The sequence below is a fragment of the Puntigrus tetrazona genome, chromosome 13, assembly GCF_018831695.1.
Source record: "Puntigrus tetrazona isolate hp1 chromosome 13, ASM1883169v1, whole genome shotgun sequence".
Taxonomy (NCBI): Eukaryota; Metazoa; Chordata; class Actinopteri; order Cypriniformes; family Cyprinidae; genus Puntigrus; species Puntigrus tetrazona.
This window is the reverse complement of record NC_056711.1, coordinates 2,606,763-2,628,404: the sequence shown is the minus strand read 5'-3', so window position 1 is coordinate 2,628,404 and position 21,642 is coordinate 2,606,763. Positions and strand designations below refer to the sequence as shown.

The 21,642-nt window shown below is 42.7% G+C and overlaps 1 protein-coding gene and 2 pseudogenes across 1 annotated transcript; 2 read left to right on the top strand and 1 right to left on the bottom strand.

Moving 5' to 3' along the window:
- The first annotated feature begins 1,190 nt into the window (after nucleotides 1–1,190).
- Nucleotides 1,191–6,549, top strand: LOC122356152 (annotated as a pseudogene).
- A 1,609-nt stretch (nucleotides 6,550–8,158) lies between these two features.
- Nucleotides 8,159–17,623, bottom strand: LOC122356935 (annotated as a pseudogene).
- A 1,913-nt stretch (nucleotides 17,624–19,536) lies between these two features.
- On the top strand, nucleotides 19,537–21,325 carry LOC122356217 (otoraplin-like). Its single transcript, XM_043254726.1, has 4 exons — nucleotides 19,537–19,892; nucleotides 20,460–20,599; nucleotides 20,675–20,785; nucleotides 20,863–21,325. The coding sequence occupies exons 1-4, from the start codon at nucleotides 19,700–19,702 to the stop codon at nucleotides 20,884–20,886; spliced, it is 468 nt and encodes a 155-aa protein (XP_043110661.1). The 5' UTR covers nucleotides 19,537–19,699; the 3' UTR covers nucleotides 20,887–21,325.
- The last annotated feature ends 317 nt before the right edge of the window (nucleotides 21,326–21,642 follow it).

The following is a 21,642-nucleotide window of genomic DNA, read 5'->3' as shown; positions in this document are numbered from 1 at the left end:
CATTGTGCAAAACACCCTTTTCCCTTTTAAATAAGTTTAATAATTAATTCGTATTCGCGTCGTGTTTCATACATCTGTATATTCTCGTGTTAGTTAAATCAGGGCAAAGCTTATTAGGCATTCAGTTTACGTCATCATTACGTAGGCCAATGGCAGCGCTGGCAGCAGAGCATTGTGGGAAACTCCAACTGTTTAATCTTTAAAATACTATAATAAGCTATAATACTATAATACTATAATAAGCCAATACTCATTTCGTCTTTCGCGGATGTGTATTTGATCGCGCGTAGCGAACGGCTGAAAGCGACGTTTGTCGTTACCATCGAAGAGACGCAGACCCGGGCTCCGACTCATATAAAGCGCGCGAACGCACGCTAGCTCGGATGTGAGGGCGATCTGGCTGCGACATCTGTCACCCCATTGATCGCTAGGGTTGATTCGGCTGATCTGGCTGGCTAGGCGGGTGTCCCCTCCTCCTCACCGCTCCATGTGTGTCCTCCCGAAGCTCCGCGCTCGGTGGGAAGAGGACGATCCCCGCGACCACCGTCGGTATAGAAGTAGCTGCGCTCCTCGCTAGAACCTCCAAACAAGCTCAAGGCCCATTTGTAGGAGAAACGTAGGGAAGTCGAGCTCCAAGACTTCAAACACATCCAAATGAGGCACTGCATGTGGCAGTCTGCCTTTCTTTTGACATCTACCGCGCAAATTGCTTTTTGTATATGAAATATACGGTTAAAGGTCTGAGTATTGTTAATTAACTACACATTGGTTCAGGATGACTTATATGCACAAGTACACGTGACATTTGTTAAAAGAAACCAAATACGGGTACCAGTAAATATTCACAATTTAATAGCAACTAATATATATGTGTTTTACTTAAATACACTGAGAAAGTCAATATTTTCATTTTTTTTGGTCTCAGAAGGATCAGAATAAAATAGGAACGAGTTTAAAGTATGCAAATAGTTTATTTCCTAAGTTTGCATTATACAATTTAAATCGATTTGACTATCAGGGCATACACGATTTATAATAAGATTAACAAATAGAAGTACAGTACAAAACATGTTTTTTGCCGTTTTTAATTTTTTATAGCAATATAACATTATAAAATATGCTACATCACGCACACGCGTATATTAGAGTGATGCTATAAGTAAAAACATGAAAGATAAACGATATGAAACAGGAGCTGAAGTCTGGGTTGTTGATCTGTAGTCCGCTGGAGGGCGGTGAACAGACTCGGCGCGCGACGCTCGGGCAGCAGAAGAAGAGCGCGCGCTGAGCGTCTCTCCCGAGTGGAAGTGTCCATGGATTTTGGGAAGGAGAGAGTGGTCGCGCTGGTGGACATGGATTGCTTCTATGTGCAGGTGGAGCAGAGGATCAACCCCGAGCTCAAAAACAAACCCTGCGTGGTGGCGCAGTACAAGACGTGGAAAGGCGGAGGGTGAGAGGCGCCTCTGGCGGCTGCCTGTTTACAAATCAGGCTTTCTGTGGTTTTCCTTGAAATAAAGTGATTCGTTTGACAGTTACGTTACCCCACAATACACAAATGCAGCAAAAAATATTGCACAGAAAGAATATGACTTTTCGTGTTTGACTGCTAGCAATTGTCTGAATGTCAAGAAAATAGTAATAACCCCTTTATTAGAAATGAGCAGGATGTGTGTTGTGTTGCCAGCATCATAGCCGTGAGTTACGAGGCCAGAGCTCATGGGGTCAGCAGGAACATGTGGGCAGATGATGCCAGGAAGCTCTGTCCTGACCTGCAGGTGGCCCGAGTCAGAGAGGCTCATGGGAAGGCTGATCTCACGCTGTAAGTGCACGCTTTCTTCAACGGTTGTCCGCTCCGAATCGCAGTCGTCAGCGGCTCCAGACGAACGCATGGGTGGATCGTGGTGTGAGAGTGTGATTGCGTGTGTTTTCTCCGGGCATCAGTTACAGGGAGGCCAGCGTGGAGGTGATCGAGGTGATGTCGCGCTTCGCCGTCATAGAGAGGGCCAGCATCGACGAGGCGTACATGGACCTCACGGGCAGCGTCCAGGAGCGACTGAAGCACATGAGCGTCCAGGACATCACGCGCGCAGCTGAGCTGAGCACCTACGTTCAGGGCTTTCCACAAACCAGCGATGGACCGAGTGAGGATGCAGCCACAGATAAAGGTGCGTTTGAAGCTCACTTACTGTTTTCATCGGAGAAGGTTAAAGAGATGTCGACTGATCCCTGAGCCCTTGCGCTGCACGCTTACATTGTTTGGCCATGGAAGTTGTTAGAAACTTACCGTACAATGTCAAATCTGCCCCAAACTTCACCATCGTCTGATAAGAGTCCTGGTCCGAACACACCTGAATAGCAGCGCCAGCCGCCTGGAGAGCCCGTGTGTGGCCCGCTCACCGCCGCTGTGTTGTTGTCTTCAGAGGAGCGGCGGCTCCGGGGCCTGCAGCAGTGGCTGGAGCGTCTGTCCTCGAGCCCGGAGCTGTGTCTGACCGTCGGCGCTCTGATCGTGGAGGAGATGAGGGCGGCTGTGGAGGAACGCACGGGTTCCGCTGCTCGCCGGCGTCGCGCACAACAAGGTCTGCTTCACATCCACACTTTACTCCTGAGGCTCACGGTTCATTCAGAGCAGGAAATGTTTCCTAGCAGCTGAAGAGTAGCACCGTTTCAGTGCAGGGCTGGACTTTGAGCAACCTTGCGCACGTTTTAGAAAACCTCTGCAGTTTATATCTTAATTGTTTGTAAGTGTATTCAGTCATCAACAGCGCAAACTTCACTCTTCTCATCGGAGACATGAGATGCGGTGGTAAACAGTATCTCGCTGTCTGCGCTTGTAATGATCGCGATGTCTTCCTCAGAGACTTTCAAATGCTTTTACACCGCTGAAATGTTTCCTGCATTAGCGGGCGCCAATATTTCATCACATTACGCCATTGTTCTGTATAGACGATTTCAGCCATAGATACAACTTAAGCGAATTCCCGTCAAACCCTACCCTTGAGTTGAAGCCTTTTGGAAAATTGGTCAGTTTTGATATGAAGAACAAAAAGTAATGTACAGGAAACACATCCCATGGCACAGAAACCTGAGACCAACTTCATTAAACATAGTTTGTAGCAAGTGTGGCACTAACCCGACCAGATGCCAGTGCCTAATGAAACTATTTATTTGGTCTTTATTTGGACAAATACTTGGTTCAGTGTCTTATGAAACCCACTGGCGTGTCCCAGAATGCAGCAGGATTTCTCCAGAACGTGGCGTGTGTTCTTCATTAGTGAACTATTGCTGGAATTTACCTGAATCAGAACGACATCTTCAATCAATCAATCAATCAATCAATTAATCCATTTATTTTCTCCGTAGGTGCTAGCCAAACTAGCATGTGGCTTAAACAAGCCTAATCGCCAAACAGTTTTGCCGCTGGGATCCGTTCCAGAACTCTTCAGCACTCTTCCCATCAGTAAAATGCAAGTAGATCGCCTATGATGTTGCATTCGATTCTCAGCGTGTCCCGTGACGGGGCTGTAAATGTGTGCGTGCTCTTCAGTCGTAATCTGGGCGGGAAGCTGGGGACGTCCATCACCGAGACCCTACGGGTGGAAAACATCGGAGATCTCACTCCAGTTCAGCAAGATCCAGCTGGAGCAGCACTTCGGGAGAAGACCGGTGAGAACCGGGAAGAACCCGCCGAGTCACGGTCTTAAAGCGTTCTGTAGTAAATGCATCTCGTTTCTTCTCTGTCCTCAGGTCGTTGGCTGTATGACTTGTGCCGAGGGTCGAGTTTGAGCCTGTGAAGCCTCGACAGCTCCCAAATCCATCGGCTGCAGCAAGAACTTTCAAGGAAAAACCTGCCTGGCTACAAAACAACAGGTACGTGGTGGGGCTGTCAAAAAAACTATAAAAATGCACGTTTTAGGTGTAAGGTCAGGTAGGGCTGGATGATACCCCCAAAAAAAAAGTCTAAGCATAAACAATATCTGCAAAGTTTCAGCGCTTAAAGTTCTTTTAAAATTCTGACAGTTTAACGCCTACAAAAACCACTGATGCGGGACTACAACGAGTTAGCTTCCTGGGTCTGTTACGTCAAGAACCCAGATAAACCCTGCCCCCGAAACACTCATCAAAGGGGGCGGGTTTATCTGGGTTCTTGACGTAACAGACCCTATAATTATAGTTTTGCATATTGATAAAAGTTCTTTTGCAGGTGCAGCACTGGCTTCATCAGCTGGCCCTCGAGTTACAGGAACGACTGAACAAAGACAGAGAGATGGTGAGTAACGCTGGCTTCTGAGCGGCGGAGCCATGTTTAGAGGAATTTCAAAAAGGCCTACTTCTGACTATATAAGCTCTATGTACAGCACATGCTCCGAACAGCCAGGTTTATACAGGACTCTCAGTCACAGCAAACGTCTTCCCGCTTCAAAGTGTTCCTAGCACGTTGTTTTGTCCTCAGAACAGGCGGGTGGCCAGACAGCTGACGGTGGGCGTCAGGCAGGCCGGGATCAGAGTTTTCTCGCTGCTGTGCTCTCGTTCGATACGACGCCGTGAAGATGACCTCGACAGCCTGGCCATCATCAAGAGCCTGAACGCCGCAGGAAGTCACCAGGAGGCGTGGTGAGTGACGATGGGCCACGCCATCAATTCCTCATGGATTTATTTGCACAAAAAACAGCTTGAATGCATTTTGTAGCTAAAGCTAATTAGCTAGCTAATGTTAAATAATGAAGCCCTGTAAAGTTGGATATGAAGTAATATAATTTAATGAACTAATTTTTTCGTTGCATCCTCCTGTGGCCTCAGGAAACAAGCCACATTAAGGTTTTTTTTTTACATTTTATTTTATGTTTGACTGTTAAAACAATAAAGAATATTTGTTGTTTTTCATATATTGGGTACATTTAAAAACGGACAAACAAGTGTATTGCTCTTTGTGCAGCCCTAACATCACTTTCATATGGTTTTAATATAAAACTGGTTTGGTTTAATCATTAGCTTTTATGAACTTCACAAATGCTAAGAGCTGGAGTGAATAGAGCTGCTTATCGCTGAATTAAACTGGTTTCATAACCGCTGAACTTTACACGGATTGGTTCAAAGCAGTTTCACAGTAATAATCTGTTGTATAAAGCCATATAAAATAAAGGGGACTTGGTCGGAGAACAAGGGAAGCAGAGCGCTTCTTTTCTTTTAATCCTACATTTCTGAAGGAGAAGCAAGGTGGAGCAGAAACATTCATATTTACCACGATATTCAGGGAATGCATTTGTTAGACCTTGAAATTGAATGTTAGGATAAAGAATTAGTTTGAATTAGAATTAGTTTACAAATCAAATCTGATTCATTTCTCATACATTTTGACTTCTGTTTGGTTTTTTGGATTGTATTTCAAGATTGAATACAAATTTATCACAGAAAGTTCTAAGTTCAATTGAAACGTTTTTTGAACTTTAATTTAGATTTTTATTTCTTCTCCTCATTCAGTTGACTCATGAGCTCTGGAGATAAAGTTCTCATTTTAATATCTCTTATATTTGGAAAAAACCCTTCAGGCAGAGTTATGGACATGGGTTTTCAATCTGATTTCATCCCAGCCCCGGTCGAGTTACCTCTGATGTTCTTCTCTTAGGTCTCCAGCTTTGACCTGTCTTCAACTGTCAGCCAGTAAGTTCAGCGACGTTCCCTCAACCTCGTCCGGAGGAATAGCCAGCTTTCTGTCCAGTGACGCTCCTTCGACGCAATCGCGTCTAGCCTCGACACAAACCCCCAAAACACAGCCGAGCCCCAAGCGCCCGGGGGCCATCCAGTCTCTGTTTGAGAAGGCGGCTGAGAAGAAGAAAGCGCCTGGGTCATCCGGTCTCCCTCAGAGAGCTCCTGGCATCTCCTCCTTCTTCCACAGAAAAGGTGAGGAGAAGTCGCTCCAGCTGACGGAGTCGCTCGGAGCGGACGAGGGCGATCTTCAGCCGTGTCAGCGCTGTGGACTGAAGGTGCTGGTCTGGGAAATGCCTGAGCACATGGACTATCACTTCGCTCTGGACCTGCAGGAGTCGTTCTCCTCGGCGTCCAGCGGGAAGAGCCAGGCCCCGACCGAGTGGCCCGCAGGCCAAGAGAGCGCGAGTGCAGGCAAACCGCGCACGCTGGACTCCTTCTTCAGAAAGACGTGAGCGCAGCCCCGGCCAGCTCTTCACAGCATTTGTGCCTTTTCGAAAACTTTTACGGTTTTATTTTTATATAATAAATACGTTGCTCGAGGGAATGCCGTTCAAAAGCAGTTTTCTTTTCTTGTATAGAGGCCTTGATCTACTGAACACATGAAAGTAACACAAAAACAGTCACGTGGGCTAGGTTTTTTTTTAATTGAGAAGCGGTCCGTTGATGCATAGTTTGTTAGGATATGACTATATTTGGAAACCGAGCGTGCAAAAAAATTGAAATATTGAGAAAATCGTTTTGAAAGTTGTCCAAATGAAGATCTTCAACACTAATTCAAAATTAGGTTTGAATGTATTGGTAAAAATTTACAATAAAGTTATCGTTTGTTAACATTAGTCATGTTAGTTCATAAAATACTATCATTCGTTGTTAGGTCATGTTAGTTCAGTGCATTAACTAGTTACCAAACAACTTGTGATTGACCACAATTAACAAAAAGCTGTAGAAGTCCAGTTCATTCTTAGCTCACGTTAACTCATGTCAAGTGATGTTAACTAATGAACCTTATTGTAAAGTTTTATCAAATGTACGTGTGGTAGGAAATGTACAAAATAACTTTGTGGAACGTATTCTTTACTCGGTCATCTGAAATGTCGTTGTCTGCCTGCTCCACATGGATATTGTAGAAATTAGCAAGAGTATAGTGCCCTGTAATCGTGATATTCTGTCAGAATTTGTTACATCCCATTAAAACAGTAGTTGCAATGAAAAAAAGAAACTGTTATATGCTGTTGTGGTTAGAACAGCTAGGAACAAGCATTGAACACACTTTTCTACCTGTTACAGTAATTGTTTAATGCTGGAAAAAGAATGCAATTCTAATATTGCGATAAAATCAGAGGGGCGTAATAAAACTTGTTTTGCAAATGTTTTTGTGCAGTAACCTTCACTGTCATTTTAACTGAACATCAACCTTTTATTTTAATGTTATAAATCAGTGATATTATTAAATCAGTGCCGTTACATGCAGTTGCAATGTTAGATGGTTTTTCTTTGCTTCTTTGCTCATATTTAAATAATTCTGAAGTGAGGTTATATATCAAGTATATGATGGAAAAAGTGTACAGATGCAAGTCATCAGCTGTCTCGTTTGAGTTGATCAACAGAAAAGGAGCTTCTCAGGACACCTATAAATAACTCAACCCCATGGCCCTGAGTAAACTCTAATAAACCTTTATTTATGTACAGCACAATATACAAACAAATTTGTACATAAATATTCCAATTCACCAAAAAAGTAAGGCTAAAATGCTTTAAAAATCTCAAAAAACCCATCTAGCACATAAAGCCAGAAAAGTGACATTCGATTGTAAAAGAAGACGTCACTCCAAAAAAAATGCATACAGTAGAAATTATTACAAATCGATGGAACTAAAACATCCAGAATTCTCTAGAACATTCTATATAAACTTACTCTTTTTGGTTCAAATACATTTTTTTTCTCGTAAAATTGCACACTGAACAGTGATAAAGTAGAAACGCGGCGTGTCCTGATATACGATTCAGTACTGAGATCAACATGCATGCCATGGGTACAGGACAGCGCTAAAATGAAGCGACGGAAAGCGCTAGCACCAAACCTCGAGTGTTCAGAGAGACACCGAGGTGTAGCACACTGCACCAGAGACCCCAGACACGCAATGAGACGGAGAGCTTTGCATAATCAGTGACGCGTGAACGTAATGCTTCCTGAGCTACTAAAGCACTGGAGTGCAGGCAGAAACGGGTCAAGGCAGATCGACGTCTGGAGCGTCAGAAGGATAGCAGGAACACTTGGTGACTTCTAGCAGAGATCTAAATCCTGTGCCGTTAAAGCTCGAGAGTAAAAAAAACCTCGTTAGAAAAGGCTAAAATAAATAAAAAGACATCAGAGAGGCGTCTGGTCGGTTTCGCTTCTCACAACCGTAGCTGCCACGAGGTTCTTCATCCACGTCTGTAATAAAAACAAAACTAGCTAAAGTACAACCGTGTCCTTTGGAGAGTGGATGAAGATCGTTATGAAGGCTGACAGTGAGGTTCAGTGCTGCTGGAGCCGTGTTTGGATGGCTGTAGTTTGGTGACCTGGCCGATGCCTTTGGTGACCCCCTCTCTGAAGAGCAGCTTGGCGCCCACCTTCAGGTACTCGGGGTGCTTGATGAACCTGAAGCGCACCACCGCCTTCTCTCCGGTGCGCAGCTCGTCCTGCGGGAGAAGACCAGGGACACAGATCGTAGGAGATCAATGAGTTAGTAAGTCAGAGGCAGACGTTAGCGGAGTACTTTTAAAGTTTCAGAAAGAAGAACGCTTTAACACTTAACTACATAAGAAATCTGTTACTTCAGTGGTTTCAAAACCCTTCTTCTCCATTCATAACTCGAATAAAGATGGTCACATTTCGAACAAAAAAAAAGTGCATTCGATTTTTATTTAATCTTATGCACATTAAATATTGTAACTGTGCGTGCTTACTGTGAGCACACACCTTTCTACTTCAGTTATGACTTCTGACGGAGAGTTCTCCATCGAATCTGAGGAAGCATGTTGATGTTTTCCTCCCAAAAAAAGATTCATTATTTCTTTCTGTTTTGGTCGAGCCATTAGCTTTGTAATATATTGTCTGAATGCAAATAAAATCAGTGATGAGAAATTAAAGATTTTTGTGGGAATTATGTTGTTTTTTTATTAAATGTTCGTGAATCTTCAAAAAGGGTTACAATGAACACTGAATGTTTAATTGTTCTAATTCATGTTCAGTGATGTCTCGTGGGACGAGACACAAAAAAGATGCAGAGACGTTTGACTTCCAGACCAACAGATGCACAGAGAGTTGAGAGTTTATCTAGTCATCTATCAATCAAACAAACAGAAGACTGACCTTTCCTTGCAGAGCCTCGACCGTGGCCGTCTGTCTGATATTGCCCACATGCACCGTCACCTGGAAGCCCTTGTGGAAGGTTTTGGCGTGAAAGAGCAAGACGATCTCAGCCTAGAAGCGCCAGCAGATAGTGGGGTTCATCTCCGGGCTGACCATCACCATTCCCTGCCAAAAAACAACGGTTGTATACGCCGTCCACTCTTCATTCTCTATGGAAATTAACAAGCATCCTAGCGTAAAGCCTGCTCCGTTTCATTGGCCTTTACACTCCAGCTCACCTTTCGTAGTAACGAGCGGTCGAAGTCTCCCAGAGCCAGAGTGGCAGCCTGCCCAGCTCTCAGCACCCTGCAGCCCGAGCGATTCCTCTGGATACTGCACACCGTCAGCTCACGAAACTTCCCATCGTCCGTGGGTCCGACCACCAGCTGCTCTCCCTCGCGGCAGATCCCACTGGACACACACACAGCGTTGCGTATTATCTTTCGTACATTTCTCCTGGCTCTTCCAAGCATTATTTTGAAGCGCTGTGAAACTAACCTATTCACCTTCGGGTGGTTATCGCATTTTCTCTGAAGCAGATCAACATTTCTAATCTAAATAACTGTTAGCGTCTGACCTAAGACGCAACTTCATTCAACTTCACTTTTTATTTTTGGGTGAACTATTCCTTTAAGCTGAGTGTTAATTATTAAAACCACAGATAAATAGCATATTTCTATAAGGTTACAATTAACAACAGAGGCCAACTGGTAATGTAGAGCTCGCTACGGTTTAGAGCAGAAGCTGAGGTAGATGTTTGGGTTACACTTTATGCCGATAGTCCACTTTAGATATTCTACTAACTGGAAGTATCTTTGTAACTAATTCTCACTCATTTGCAACTACATGTCTACTAACTCTCAGAGTAGAAAAATTGAGGCATGCGCTAAACCGCCATGTTCTTGTAGAGTTACCTCCCTATTAGACACTAATGCGGTTTTACTGTACACTACAAACTAGAGGAAAGAGAGGAGGACACACCTGTAAAGAGTCCCACCAACAACTGTCCCCACATCCGGCACTGTGTAGATCTCGTCAACCTACAGGACCACACACACACACACACACACACACACACACACACACACACACACTCATGAGACACAAAAACAAAACAACAAAATGGCAACTTCTAGCACATTGCAGCAATTTTTAAAAATGAGTCCTGAAATTGCTTGGCCTTAGGGATGCACAGCATTATCGAATCGTTGGAATCAGCCATTAAAAACATAATATCAAATATAAACAACATAACACATCATGTGAAAAATGATGCAATTACACCTCTATGATAAGACAAATAAAGAGACAAGATCATGGTTGCCAGCATGGTTAGATTCAGTGACTCATCGTATTACATTTTCGAAGCTCTCATTATAAAAAGAACTTTATGTGCATTTTTGCTCAAAACCAACCATTATTTATAATCTGTATGATTTATATGAAAATAACAGCATGTGGGACGCAATGTTAAATCAAGAGACAATCTGAGACTTTTTTGTTGATGTGCCTTGTTTCTCCACACCTTCTCTCATTCACCCGTTCAAAACGACTCCGGATTGCTAACAAGGGTCTTGGCTGTACCTGAAACTCTGTGAGCTGCTGCATCAGCTCCTCCTGCTCCTTGCTGTTGCTGAGGGGAGGTAGAATATTAAAAAGACCTTCAGCAAATCCAGACTCTCCCCCGACACGCTGGACAGGGTGAAGATGGGCGTGATGCTGCAGGACAAGGAACACAACAGACTCTGATGAAACGCTTGAGAGACAAATCAAGAGAGAGTCGCGGCTACGCCTCCCGTTTGACTCTGTACCTGGGAGACTGTGCAAACTTCTGGGCGGCAGTGACGGCGTCGTCTGTGGAGGACACCAGCATGGGCACTTTGTTGCAGCCCGGCTGCTTGAGGATGCGCTCCAGCTGCCGGACGGTGCGCTCCACGGTGCCTTTGGCACACAGGTCCACCTTACTGACCACTATGAAGATGGGCACCTTCAGTGCCATGGCCAGACCCAGGTGCTCTCGCGTCGTCCCCGCTGAGAGAGAGAGAGAGAATGCATCTTACATGGAGAAACAGGGTTTAGCAAAGAGAAGAGAAAACATCCAAAGAGCAAGAAGCAGGTCATGTTCTCAGTTGTAAACTCTGATCTGGTCAGTATTGCATGTTTAAATACTTAAATCTCAACATCAGAATGGACAACCTAAAAGGAAAAGCAAGCGAGATAGATATCTACAGACAGAACAGCGTAGTCCACTCGAAACGTCTGAACTTTTGCACAGATTTGTAATTTTCTGATTTGCAGATACAAGTTTTTGAAGGTCAGAGACGGTCTGCAGAGTAAAAATCACACATTAAGAATACGATTCCATGCAGTCGGAGAAAATCAGATATTATTTGATATTCAAGACAATTTTAAAACACATAGTTTTTAGTCGCGTGTCTTTCTGTGCAAGTTTGTCGTATTTGGTTCAGTTACATTCAGTGGAGTTTCCTGTAGATCGCCGCTATCTTCTCCAAGAAAAGTTAATTTTATCACAGTTATTTTGATTAGGTAAAAACAAACAAACTGTCTTCATATAGCTGCCTCATTTTAGATTGTTTTGAAACAATCTATATTGTTATATCTATAAGTCCTACAGGAAAAGAGGAGAGTTGAATACTTGTTGTAATTACTTTTCTCATCAACCCTGAACCTGCTCCTAGCTGCCTTCTAATGACTCAGTGCTCTGAGTACACATGTACTGCATTTACAAAAGCAACCAATAATTTAATTCCATTCAGAGTCAGTATTTTATAATTAACACTTTTATACAAAAAGACAAAACATCTTTAATTCATTAATTAAATCATACTTCATGGAGTCAGGAATCCCAGCAATACAGTCAAGTGAAAGAGAAACAGAGAGCAGCTTCTCAGATAAGGAGTACGCCCATGGTGTGCAAGAGTCCTGTCGATAAGCCCCACCCCCCTTAGTTAGTGTTGTTAACTCGAATAAACAGAATTGCTAACGGTCTTAAAACGACAGCTGTCGGGTACGATTAAATTAATGCCCATTTAACCAGTTTAACATAAAGAGACGGTGAAATATAGGCATTGTGTTTTTTTGACCTACACTGTACAAGATGTTGCACCAGAGTAAAATAAATGATATTGCCTCTCCTCTCAGGATACCTGGAATCAGTGTTACAAATACCCCAGACACAGCGTTTTTGCCTTGCCTTTCATAAAAACCATGCAAGCTTTGGATTTTATCTCTGTGGCACTGAAAGATGGCCAGGTTCTGCTGCCCATGCAACTGATACTTGACTGCCATTAGCTCATCTGCGCTCGAGGGGGGGGGGCTTACCGATAGGTCAGTTCTGTGTATGATCAGTCTGACTGAGTCAGTGAGGAGCGTTTATGTTTGCTGGCGGCTGCGGCCTGCGAAACCCTTATCAGAATGTGACTTATGTAGGCGTGTGATAAGCTTTAGCAGGTCATCTGACAGCCGAAGGCATCGAGCGTCCCTGACTCCCAGCTGATTCACACAGAGCATGAGTCCAGAGCATGCACATACCAGCGGCTCGCATCCATCTGCTCGTGCGGCAGAGAGGTAAAACCCGTCTAAAGTCAGGCGTCTTCTGAGGTTAATGATTGGAGAAGCGGACCGCCTGTGTTTGCACGGATCTGCTTGTCAAACTCAGAGCAGTGCAGCAAACACTGTGCACCGCCGCCTCCGTCTGCTCTTGCATAATTTAAGCGCTGGTGTTGCGTTGCAGACAGAGCATAGTGTTCTCCTTGACAGATGTGCATGACCCTCTCGCCCAAATATCTGCTCCTATTTCTGACACACTACTCCCCAAACCAAAACAACATAGTGGCATCTCAGCACATGCTGTTCCAGGACCAGGAGGACCAGGATCTAGCAAGAAACTATCAGAAAAACCAACTGGTCTGCTGGTTATGGTTAGTGTATGGTTAATGAAGTAGCTCCAAGCAGAACTGAAACGTCATTTCTACAAATCTGATGAAGTAACACACTCATCCTAGAGCGAGCACCTTCTTTCAGATGAAATGTTCCTTTAAGGGTAATTAACCTACAAATGGCTTACTTACAGCTTCATATTAAAGCAGAATAGAAGTAAATTACAGGCTGTGGATGGCGGCCCTGTGGCCTGCAGTCACAACTAGACTGCCACGTCTCAAGTTTCCTATACTTTCATTCAACACCCACTTTGGTCCAGGACCAGAGCAGCCCTGAGGTATTTTTTGGGACATGGAAGACAGAAGGAATGGGGCGACACCGAAGAGAGACGCTCTGCATTACATAAGATCATATGCTAGGATTACAGATTAACCAGGAGAACAGCTGATTTATCGCTCCGTGCCAAAAAGATTGACGCGTGCAAACATTATGAGGTTTATTTGGGTCCCCTGCCCTGCGTGATTTGACATTTATCAGGACGCGCTTCACTACGGAGATAAACAGGATCAAGCAGACAGCAGCCTAATGCCACGATGCTGCAAACGCTTACCGATGCCAGTGTTAGCGCTGACCACGAGCATGGCAAAGTCTGGACAGTAGCTGGTCAGGCCAAAGATGGTGGTCTTGAGATACTTGTGGTGGCCTGCCAGGTCTATGAAGGTGATCATTTTTGAGGCACTCTGCAGATTTCTCCGCCGCGTTCTGGACTCACTGTAGTTCACCACCTAGATAAGAACAGACACGGATGCAGTGATGATACGCCGCTTGAAAATGGTTATACATTCATTTTTACACTGAACCACAGTTATCGCAATCTGTATTTTCAGTAGAGAGAAAAGAGTGTGTGTGTGGTTACAAGGTTGGGAGTACAAGTAAACCAATGCGCAAATTATATACTGATTTAGGAAAGCAGGGCCGACTGGGGGATTTAAACTCTTGACATCTGGCAACCGCAACCATAAACACTTGTGGAGGCCTGGTACCAATGCAAGATAACACGAACGCCAAAGCGAAAGGGTTAAATAACCAACAGGCAATATAAAATAATATCGCAGAGGATTACGCCTAATAAATCGAGAGAAGAAACCGTGATCGCAGCTCTAGGATATTTCAACCCAATAGGTGCAGTACGTAACAGTAGAAATGTGTAAGCCATGATGTATTATTAGTGGGCAGTTATTAGTGAAAGAATGCTGCAGGACACGTCCCAAACTAGTCCAGACAAGTAAGAACTTGTTGTAAAAAGGGGCTAGGCACGTTTTGAAAATATTTTGCATACAGCTGCCAAGCAACGGTGAAACTCGATCCTATCGTAGACCCATCGGTCAGTCACACAGTGCAGCGCTTCTCACCTCTCCTTTGCTGTCGAAGCCCAGGATCTCGATGCTGATGCTGGAGGTCCGTCCGGTCTGGATTTCATGAAGGTGTCTGAAGAGGTTGAGCCGCGCTCTCCCTCTCCCGTTGTCCAGCTCTCCTTGTGTGAGTACACCAAGCAGAGTGGACTTCCCTGAGTCCACATTCCCCAGCACCGCTACCCGCAGGTCCAGGAACTGCAGGCGCGTCAAAGAAGGCCATTAACACCGGCCCGAGAGCGTCAAACACATCAGATGTGACACACACACCAGACCATTACCTGCTGATCATCTGGCACTTTCCTGACCAGCACCTCTGCGATTCTGTGAGGTTCATCCGAGTCGTAATCCACCTCCCTCTCTCTGAGAACTGTGATGTCTGCACCCACCCTGAACACACACACACACACACACACACACACACTACATTACCGTGCGGCCGTCACCCTCACAGGACGGGCCAAGAACACAGAAGACCTTCTTGTGACAACAAACACAACTTCAGAACTTCAGTGCTAATTACTAAAATAATAATAAAGAAAACTTTTTTTATGAAAGATTAAATGCATGTCAATCTCGTTTTTGAAAATGTATGAAGACACACCCATATATATATACACACACACACACTTTTTTTTTATTATTTATACATGCATGGGTGTGTCTTCATACATAAATATACACAGAACACATATGTAAATTATGTAAACAAACTTTTATTTTGTATGTGATTAATCATTGCCGAGCATTAGTTTTTAGATTATTCAAAATAAGTGTACTTTAAAAGCACAACAATAGACGATTTAAAAAAAGACTTAAAATGTACTTTATATATTAAAAAAACATTAAAATCATTACAAAGTGCACTCTTTAAAAGTGTATTAAGTGCATTAAGAAACTCACAACGTGAGAGACCTTTTATGTATTCTGTATTCGTTTTTTTTTTTTACTTTTAATATTTGATGTACACTTAGATCACAACCAATAGAATTAAGTGCACTACCAGTACAATACCGCCATGATGGACAAGTATACACATATCCATTTTCAGCTGACTATTACTTAAAGGTCTCAAAAATTGATTATTGTTGATTATTCCCTTGAAATTGTAATTGTGATTATCAATTTACCCTGAATGATGTTTATACCACAGCTTGAAGCAACTGCATGCCGTATTTTAGATGAAAATAAACTGCTCTTCTATAGTATTAAGCCTCAAATGTCAGCCGGACCGGTTTATTACTTAAATTAAAAAGCAAAACTATGACCGGCATTAATATGTTAAACTAAAACAATGGAAAAACCCTTAAGTTAACGCGTAGAAAACAAAAAAACTCTTGAACAGGCAGAATAACAATAGTGAACTTTAAAAGATTAATTGCCACTTAGAAGGATTGCATATAATTGTAATTGCACGACTACGACTCCCGCTAAATTTAATTGAACTACAAGATGAGTTCGTCCGGTGAATACTGAATGAGTGTGTGTGTGTGTGTGTGTGTGCGTGCTCGTACTTCTCAGCCATCCGGCGCAGTGTTCTGAGAGAGGCCTTCATGTCGTCCTCGGTCAGGCCCACCAGCAGCCCGTTGTCCTCCACACCGATCTGATACACGGCCTCCCCGCGGCCCTCCTGCAGCCTCCACTTCATCTGCGTGGCCAGGTGCTCGAAGCGGTACTGCGTGGGGTTCACCAGCTTCAGCTGAAACACACACACACACACAGCCCATCTACGGATCTACTTCTGCACGCACTTACACAGGAGACCTAGCAATACGACGGATCGCATCCTTTCACACACGGCCACCCGAATCGGGAGCGTGTTCGCTCGTGCATTTAGTGAAGATATTACCTTGTACTCAATGTTTCCCTCTTCAGCCTGAAACAAAAGACGGGACAGAGTTAATGCTGAAGCGAGCTCAGGATTCAAAAGGACAAAGAAGAGAAAGAGCCGCGCTGACGCCGCTAACCAACTCAACAGATCTGTTGGCTCATTCAGAATAACCTCTTACTGCACACATCTTACGTCGCTTGAGATTCGAAGCACTGCATTAAAACACATTTTAAGTTGAAGTCAAAGCAAGCTTTGCTATTGCTAACGTAAACAAGTCACACTTGAGACGAAATGAACTAAGAAAGCACAGCCACGGCCCAACCTCTCATATTTATCGATCATTTGACGCAACCGTGTCTTGTTTTGTCTCTCTACTGAAGCTCTTTTATTACCAGCCAAATAACCATTGTGAACATCATGAATTCTGTCAAATTTTTAGCCGCGCAATCCAAGCGTTATCTAATAATCAAGTTTTAAAAGCTCAAATTAATGGATAGGATATTCTCCTTAAAACGTATTTGTAAAAGTCCTATTTTTTTTTAATAATATATTTTAAAAGAGATGTGAAGTTATGCTGTAAAATACTGTATAGGACATACATTATAAATTAATTATTTGCCTATTTATATGATTTAAAAGGCATTATGTGTCATTCACTTTGTGTTTATGATCATGTTTATAAGGTAACATGCCGCTCAGCTGTTTTTAAGTTACAAAGAGAGGCTAATTTTATCCAGTGGCTTTCATAACCCGTTTATTTTTAGCACATTTTTACAGTAATAACCCTTACATATCTTCATACCGCGAAGAGGCTGGTGTACTGACGTTATACAACCCAACGACTACATACTTTACACTTTCATCTAACTTTTGTTATCAACATTACACCGAAACATCATCCCCGTGTTTACGGTCACGAGCCCTGGGGTCCCACCACGTCATAAAAGCATGACGTTAAAAAATAAACGAAATAAAACGGAAGCAGCGAGTCGTAAAACAGACAGATGTGTTCGAGCTCAGCTAAACCGGAGCAAACTCACCTCTGGAGGTAGATAAGGCGGGTTATTGCTTGCTTTTGGGTAGCGGGCTGAGCGGTTTTTGCACTTTTTGCTGCCGCTTTTGGCGGTTTTTCTACCGGCAGCTCCATTATTCGCCGCCGACGAGCCCGACTTCTGCGAGGAAGCCGCGGTCCCGAAGAGCGCGTCCATCCCTGCCCAGACCCGGGGAAAATAACCGCATGCGACTAAAAAAACACCGACGCCATTCAGCCCGCCGCTTCAGACACATATAAACACAAAGAGAGCGAGCGAAGCATCCTAAATAACTCGAGCCGGCAGGGCTCAACCCCCACGACACAACAACAACACAACTTCCGCTCCAAGTTTGCGGAAGTGCGTCACGCAAACTTTCTGGTCGTTACGTCAGGCGAAAGGGAACGAATATATATATATATATATATATATATATATATATATATATATATATATATATATATATATATATATATATATATATATATATATATATATATTATTTCGTCTAAAGTCACTGCTCTTTGGGACGCAGTCATAAAGAGAGCACTAGAAGTGTGTCCACAACATTCCCAAAAAAAGAAGTTTTGTTTTGAGTGACAGATGAATATTCATGATTTCGGTATGCTGCAATCACGCGCAACCTTGCATTGTGTCGCACAACAACAAGATTGCACTGCTTTTACGTCAGCTTCGGTTTTAATTAAAGCTATTATCAATAACACACACGGAGACTAAACTTTTACTCTAGGGATATTTGGCTTTCTTTTGAGAAGGAAGATACACTGGACTTTAGCATGTCTTTATTTAACTTTCTGAGAACCTTTAAAGTTGTTCAAAATGTTCAGAATGGGAAAAGATGCCTAAGAGTATAATAAAAGAAAATTAAAACTGCCTGTATGGTAAGAGCGAGACTCCCACAGTTTTAATTTCCTATTGACCTCAAATAGTGGCATATTTAGAAATGGCCCGTGCACTTATTCAAGTTGACATTTCACTCGGTATTTAGTACACTTTGGGGGTAAACTGATCTAATTTTCCGATATTTGAAATGAAATGCAAAATGAAAGCGCTCAGCATTAAAATATTTGTATGTGTATTTTGTTAACTTAGGACATATTGGTGTGTGTGTGTGTGTGTGTGTGTGTGTGTGTGTCTGTAGGGTTAGGTTTAGGTGCAATAGCACGTACAGTTTGGACAGTATAAAAACCATTACACATATGGAGAGTGCCCAAAAACTACAAAGACCAACATGTGTGTTGAGGAATTTGTTAGTGAGGTAAACCTGTTAAAAAAGCACGAAGATGAACAGTTTAACCAATTTAGTTGTGTTTTGCAATAATAAAGTTACGATCAATTTGGCCTTTAGATGCAGTGTTTTGTTACGCCCCAGGTAGGCATCCGTTCATAATTAAAGTTTTTGGTGCTATTTTCAATCGTTTCCATTTGAATCCCATTATAGTATGTTGGGTGTTGCATAAAGCTAAGCCCGAGAGTAACTGTGTTTACGCTGGGGTTGAGCGATGGAGTGACCATCAGACAGCAGAACAATCTCCCTAACTCTGTTTGGGAAGCAGACACACTCTGCCAGTTTAAATCTAGATTAAAGACACATCTTTTTAACTTAGCCTACACATAACACACCAACACACTTTTATTATTCAAATCTGTTAAAGGATTTTTAGGCTGCATTACTTAGATTTGCTGGAACCGGGAACACTACTCCTAAAATATGATGTACTTGTGACATCGTAAAAAGAATGGCATCTACGCTAATATTAGTCCTGTTTCTTTCTTAATCTGTTTCACAGTTTGTATTCAGACTAGATGGTGGATCAGCACCCAGAGATTATGTTCATCAGAGACCAGAACACCTAGATTCGCCCGTGGACAGATCACCAGATCCTGATACACACACACACACACACACACACACACACACACACTAAGTCATTTATACTACCTGACACAGCTGTGTTTAAAATTGAACTAGAAGTTAAGTGCTGGGCGTCCGGTCAGAGGAGAACTGGCCCCAACTGAGTCTGGATTCTCCCAAGGTTTTTTTTTCTCCGTTCTGTATGGATTGGGTTCTGGTTCCTCTGTCTTCTTTGTTGGGGACACTTAACTTCTAGCGATTATCGTTGAATTGATTACAGAGACCGTCTCTGCATTTAATAACAAACTGTTCAATCTCGTCATTATACATCCCTGTCATTGTACTCTTCTACCTTATACTGTACAGTGCTTTGATGCAACCTGTGCTGTTAAAAGCGCTATATAAAAATAAAAATTATTTGATTTATTTTCATATATATTCATTACTGGTATGAACGCAGCACTACGAGTAAGAGTTATTACAGGCGGTCAGTGTTTGTCTGGCGGGTGAGTGTGAGTCCGGAAGCGGTTGTTTTTCCCTGAAGCTGGAATGTGTGTCTGGACTCTCAGAGCTGCTCTTCACAGGGAGAAGTCATTCCTGCTTCACGGTCACATGAAGATGGACGGGGCACTCGGCCTGATCGTCCTGTGGATCTGCGCGGGCTCTGTGAGCTACGGGACACACGCCGCTCTCATGGAGAAACTGGCAGACTTCAAGATCTGTGCAGACAAGGACTGTTCGTGTGAGTCTCACTTTTCATCACAACTAATACAGCACAGCCATTCCTAATGACACCACAACTAAGATATTAATTATGATTCTGTGCTTCATAGACGCTTTAACTCACATGTTGTTGAGAGGCAGGTTTCTTAGCAACAGCTTAAACAACTTGTTGGTCAACGAGTTTTCAGCAAACTGCGTTTTCTTTCTGGACAATAGTGGTGGGAATCTTCACGTCGTTCTGTTTTGTACTTATTTTTATTAAGCTGAGTGAAGGGGCCATTCATTTTCTCAAGTGTTAAAGTGTCTATTAATGGCCATTTCAGTTCTATCCTTCCTGTTTAATAGTACTTTTTGTTAAGGTGAAGGTTAAGATGAATGTTTTTGTTTCTTGTGAAGAATTAATGGAACAAAGATCTCCCAACAGAAACATCGAGGGTGATAACAGAAGATTGACATCTAGAGTTTATATTTAACTTCTGACCAGAATTTCTTTATACTACACTAGGAATGTAATCGCTTGCTGAGTTGTGTTTTTGTAGCCGAGACAAAGGTGTTGACTTTCTGAAGACTTGTTTCTGCCTCACAGATGTGCTTTCAATGGCTGAAGCTGTTGAAGACTACGTGGCTTCAGACTGCAGATACATAAACCTGAGACGAGGCCAGATGATCTATGTGTTTTCTAAACTCAAGCCTGCAGAGGGAGCCGGAGTCTTCTGGTCTGGAAGTGTGCGTGTCTTTATCTTTATCTTTATATGACATCTAACGAAGCCAGAGATCACAGCAGCAGCTTTCCTTTTCCAGGTCTACGGCGAGCGCTATGTAGACCAGATGGGTGTGATCGGATATTTCCCCAGTAACCATGTCAACGAGACTCACGTTTTTCAGAAAGAAACCATTGAGATCCCAACCACTGTAAGTATTTCATCCGCTGCTTTTTTTCCTACTCGTGTTTTATTTTTATGCGTGTTATTTTCTCTCTTTGCGTACAGGACATGGACTTCTTTTGCGCTTGAAGAAAGCTCCTCTCAACCATTTTGACTCTTCATGTTCACAACATTTTGTTCAAAACTTTAATCTATGGGTACTCGCTACTAGTTAAAGAGCTATGCAAATGCATCAAAAGAAATGAATAGTTTCTGAAAAGTGAAATAAGGCACTGAAATAATAAAAATTAAAAGAGGAGGCCAAGTAATTTACCCAACTTTTCTAGTTGTATAAGAATCAAGAATAGTAATTGAAAAATATTCATTCTCACAGAAAAATCTTAGTTTTGCATAAGATAAATTTATATTCTTTTTTAAAAAGGCCACAAACTTTGTATTTAGTCTACCCCATATAGGTTTTCCAATACATTTTTCAAAGTTAGCTTTAGTTCTAAATGTAATTAAGATTAAATTTGATTTGACTTGATTTTGAACACATTTCAACAAAAATATTTCACTTACCAAGGGGTTGCCGGCTTCTGAACTTTTCCATTTTAATTCTAAAATAATTATGTGACTAAATGACCTTGACTGGAATAGGAAAATGCAGGGAAGCTCTTCAGCACTAGTATATTATGGCCGTATGTACTCAAGCTCTTGCCACAGTAAACAGGATGCATAAAAACCCTTGAGCAGATCTGAATGACTTCTTTAACACACCGCTTGGGCAAAGTCCACATTTAATAAACTTAAAGGAATAGTTCACCCTAAAACGAAAACTCAGCCGTCAATGGCGACCCAAAACAGCCTTACAAACATTTGTGTTCGACACAACAACGACATTCA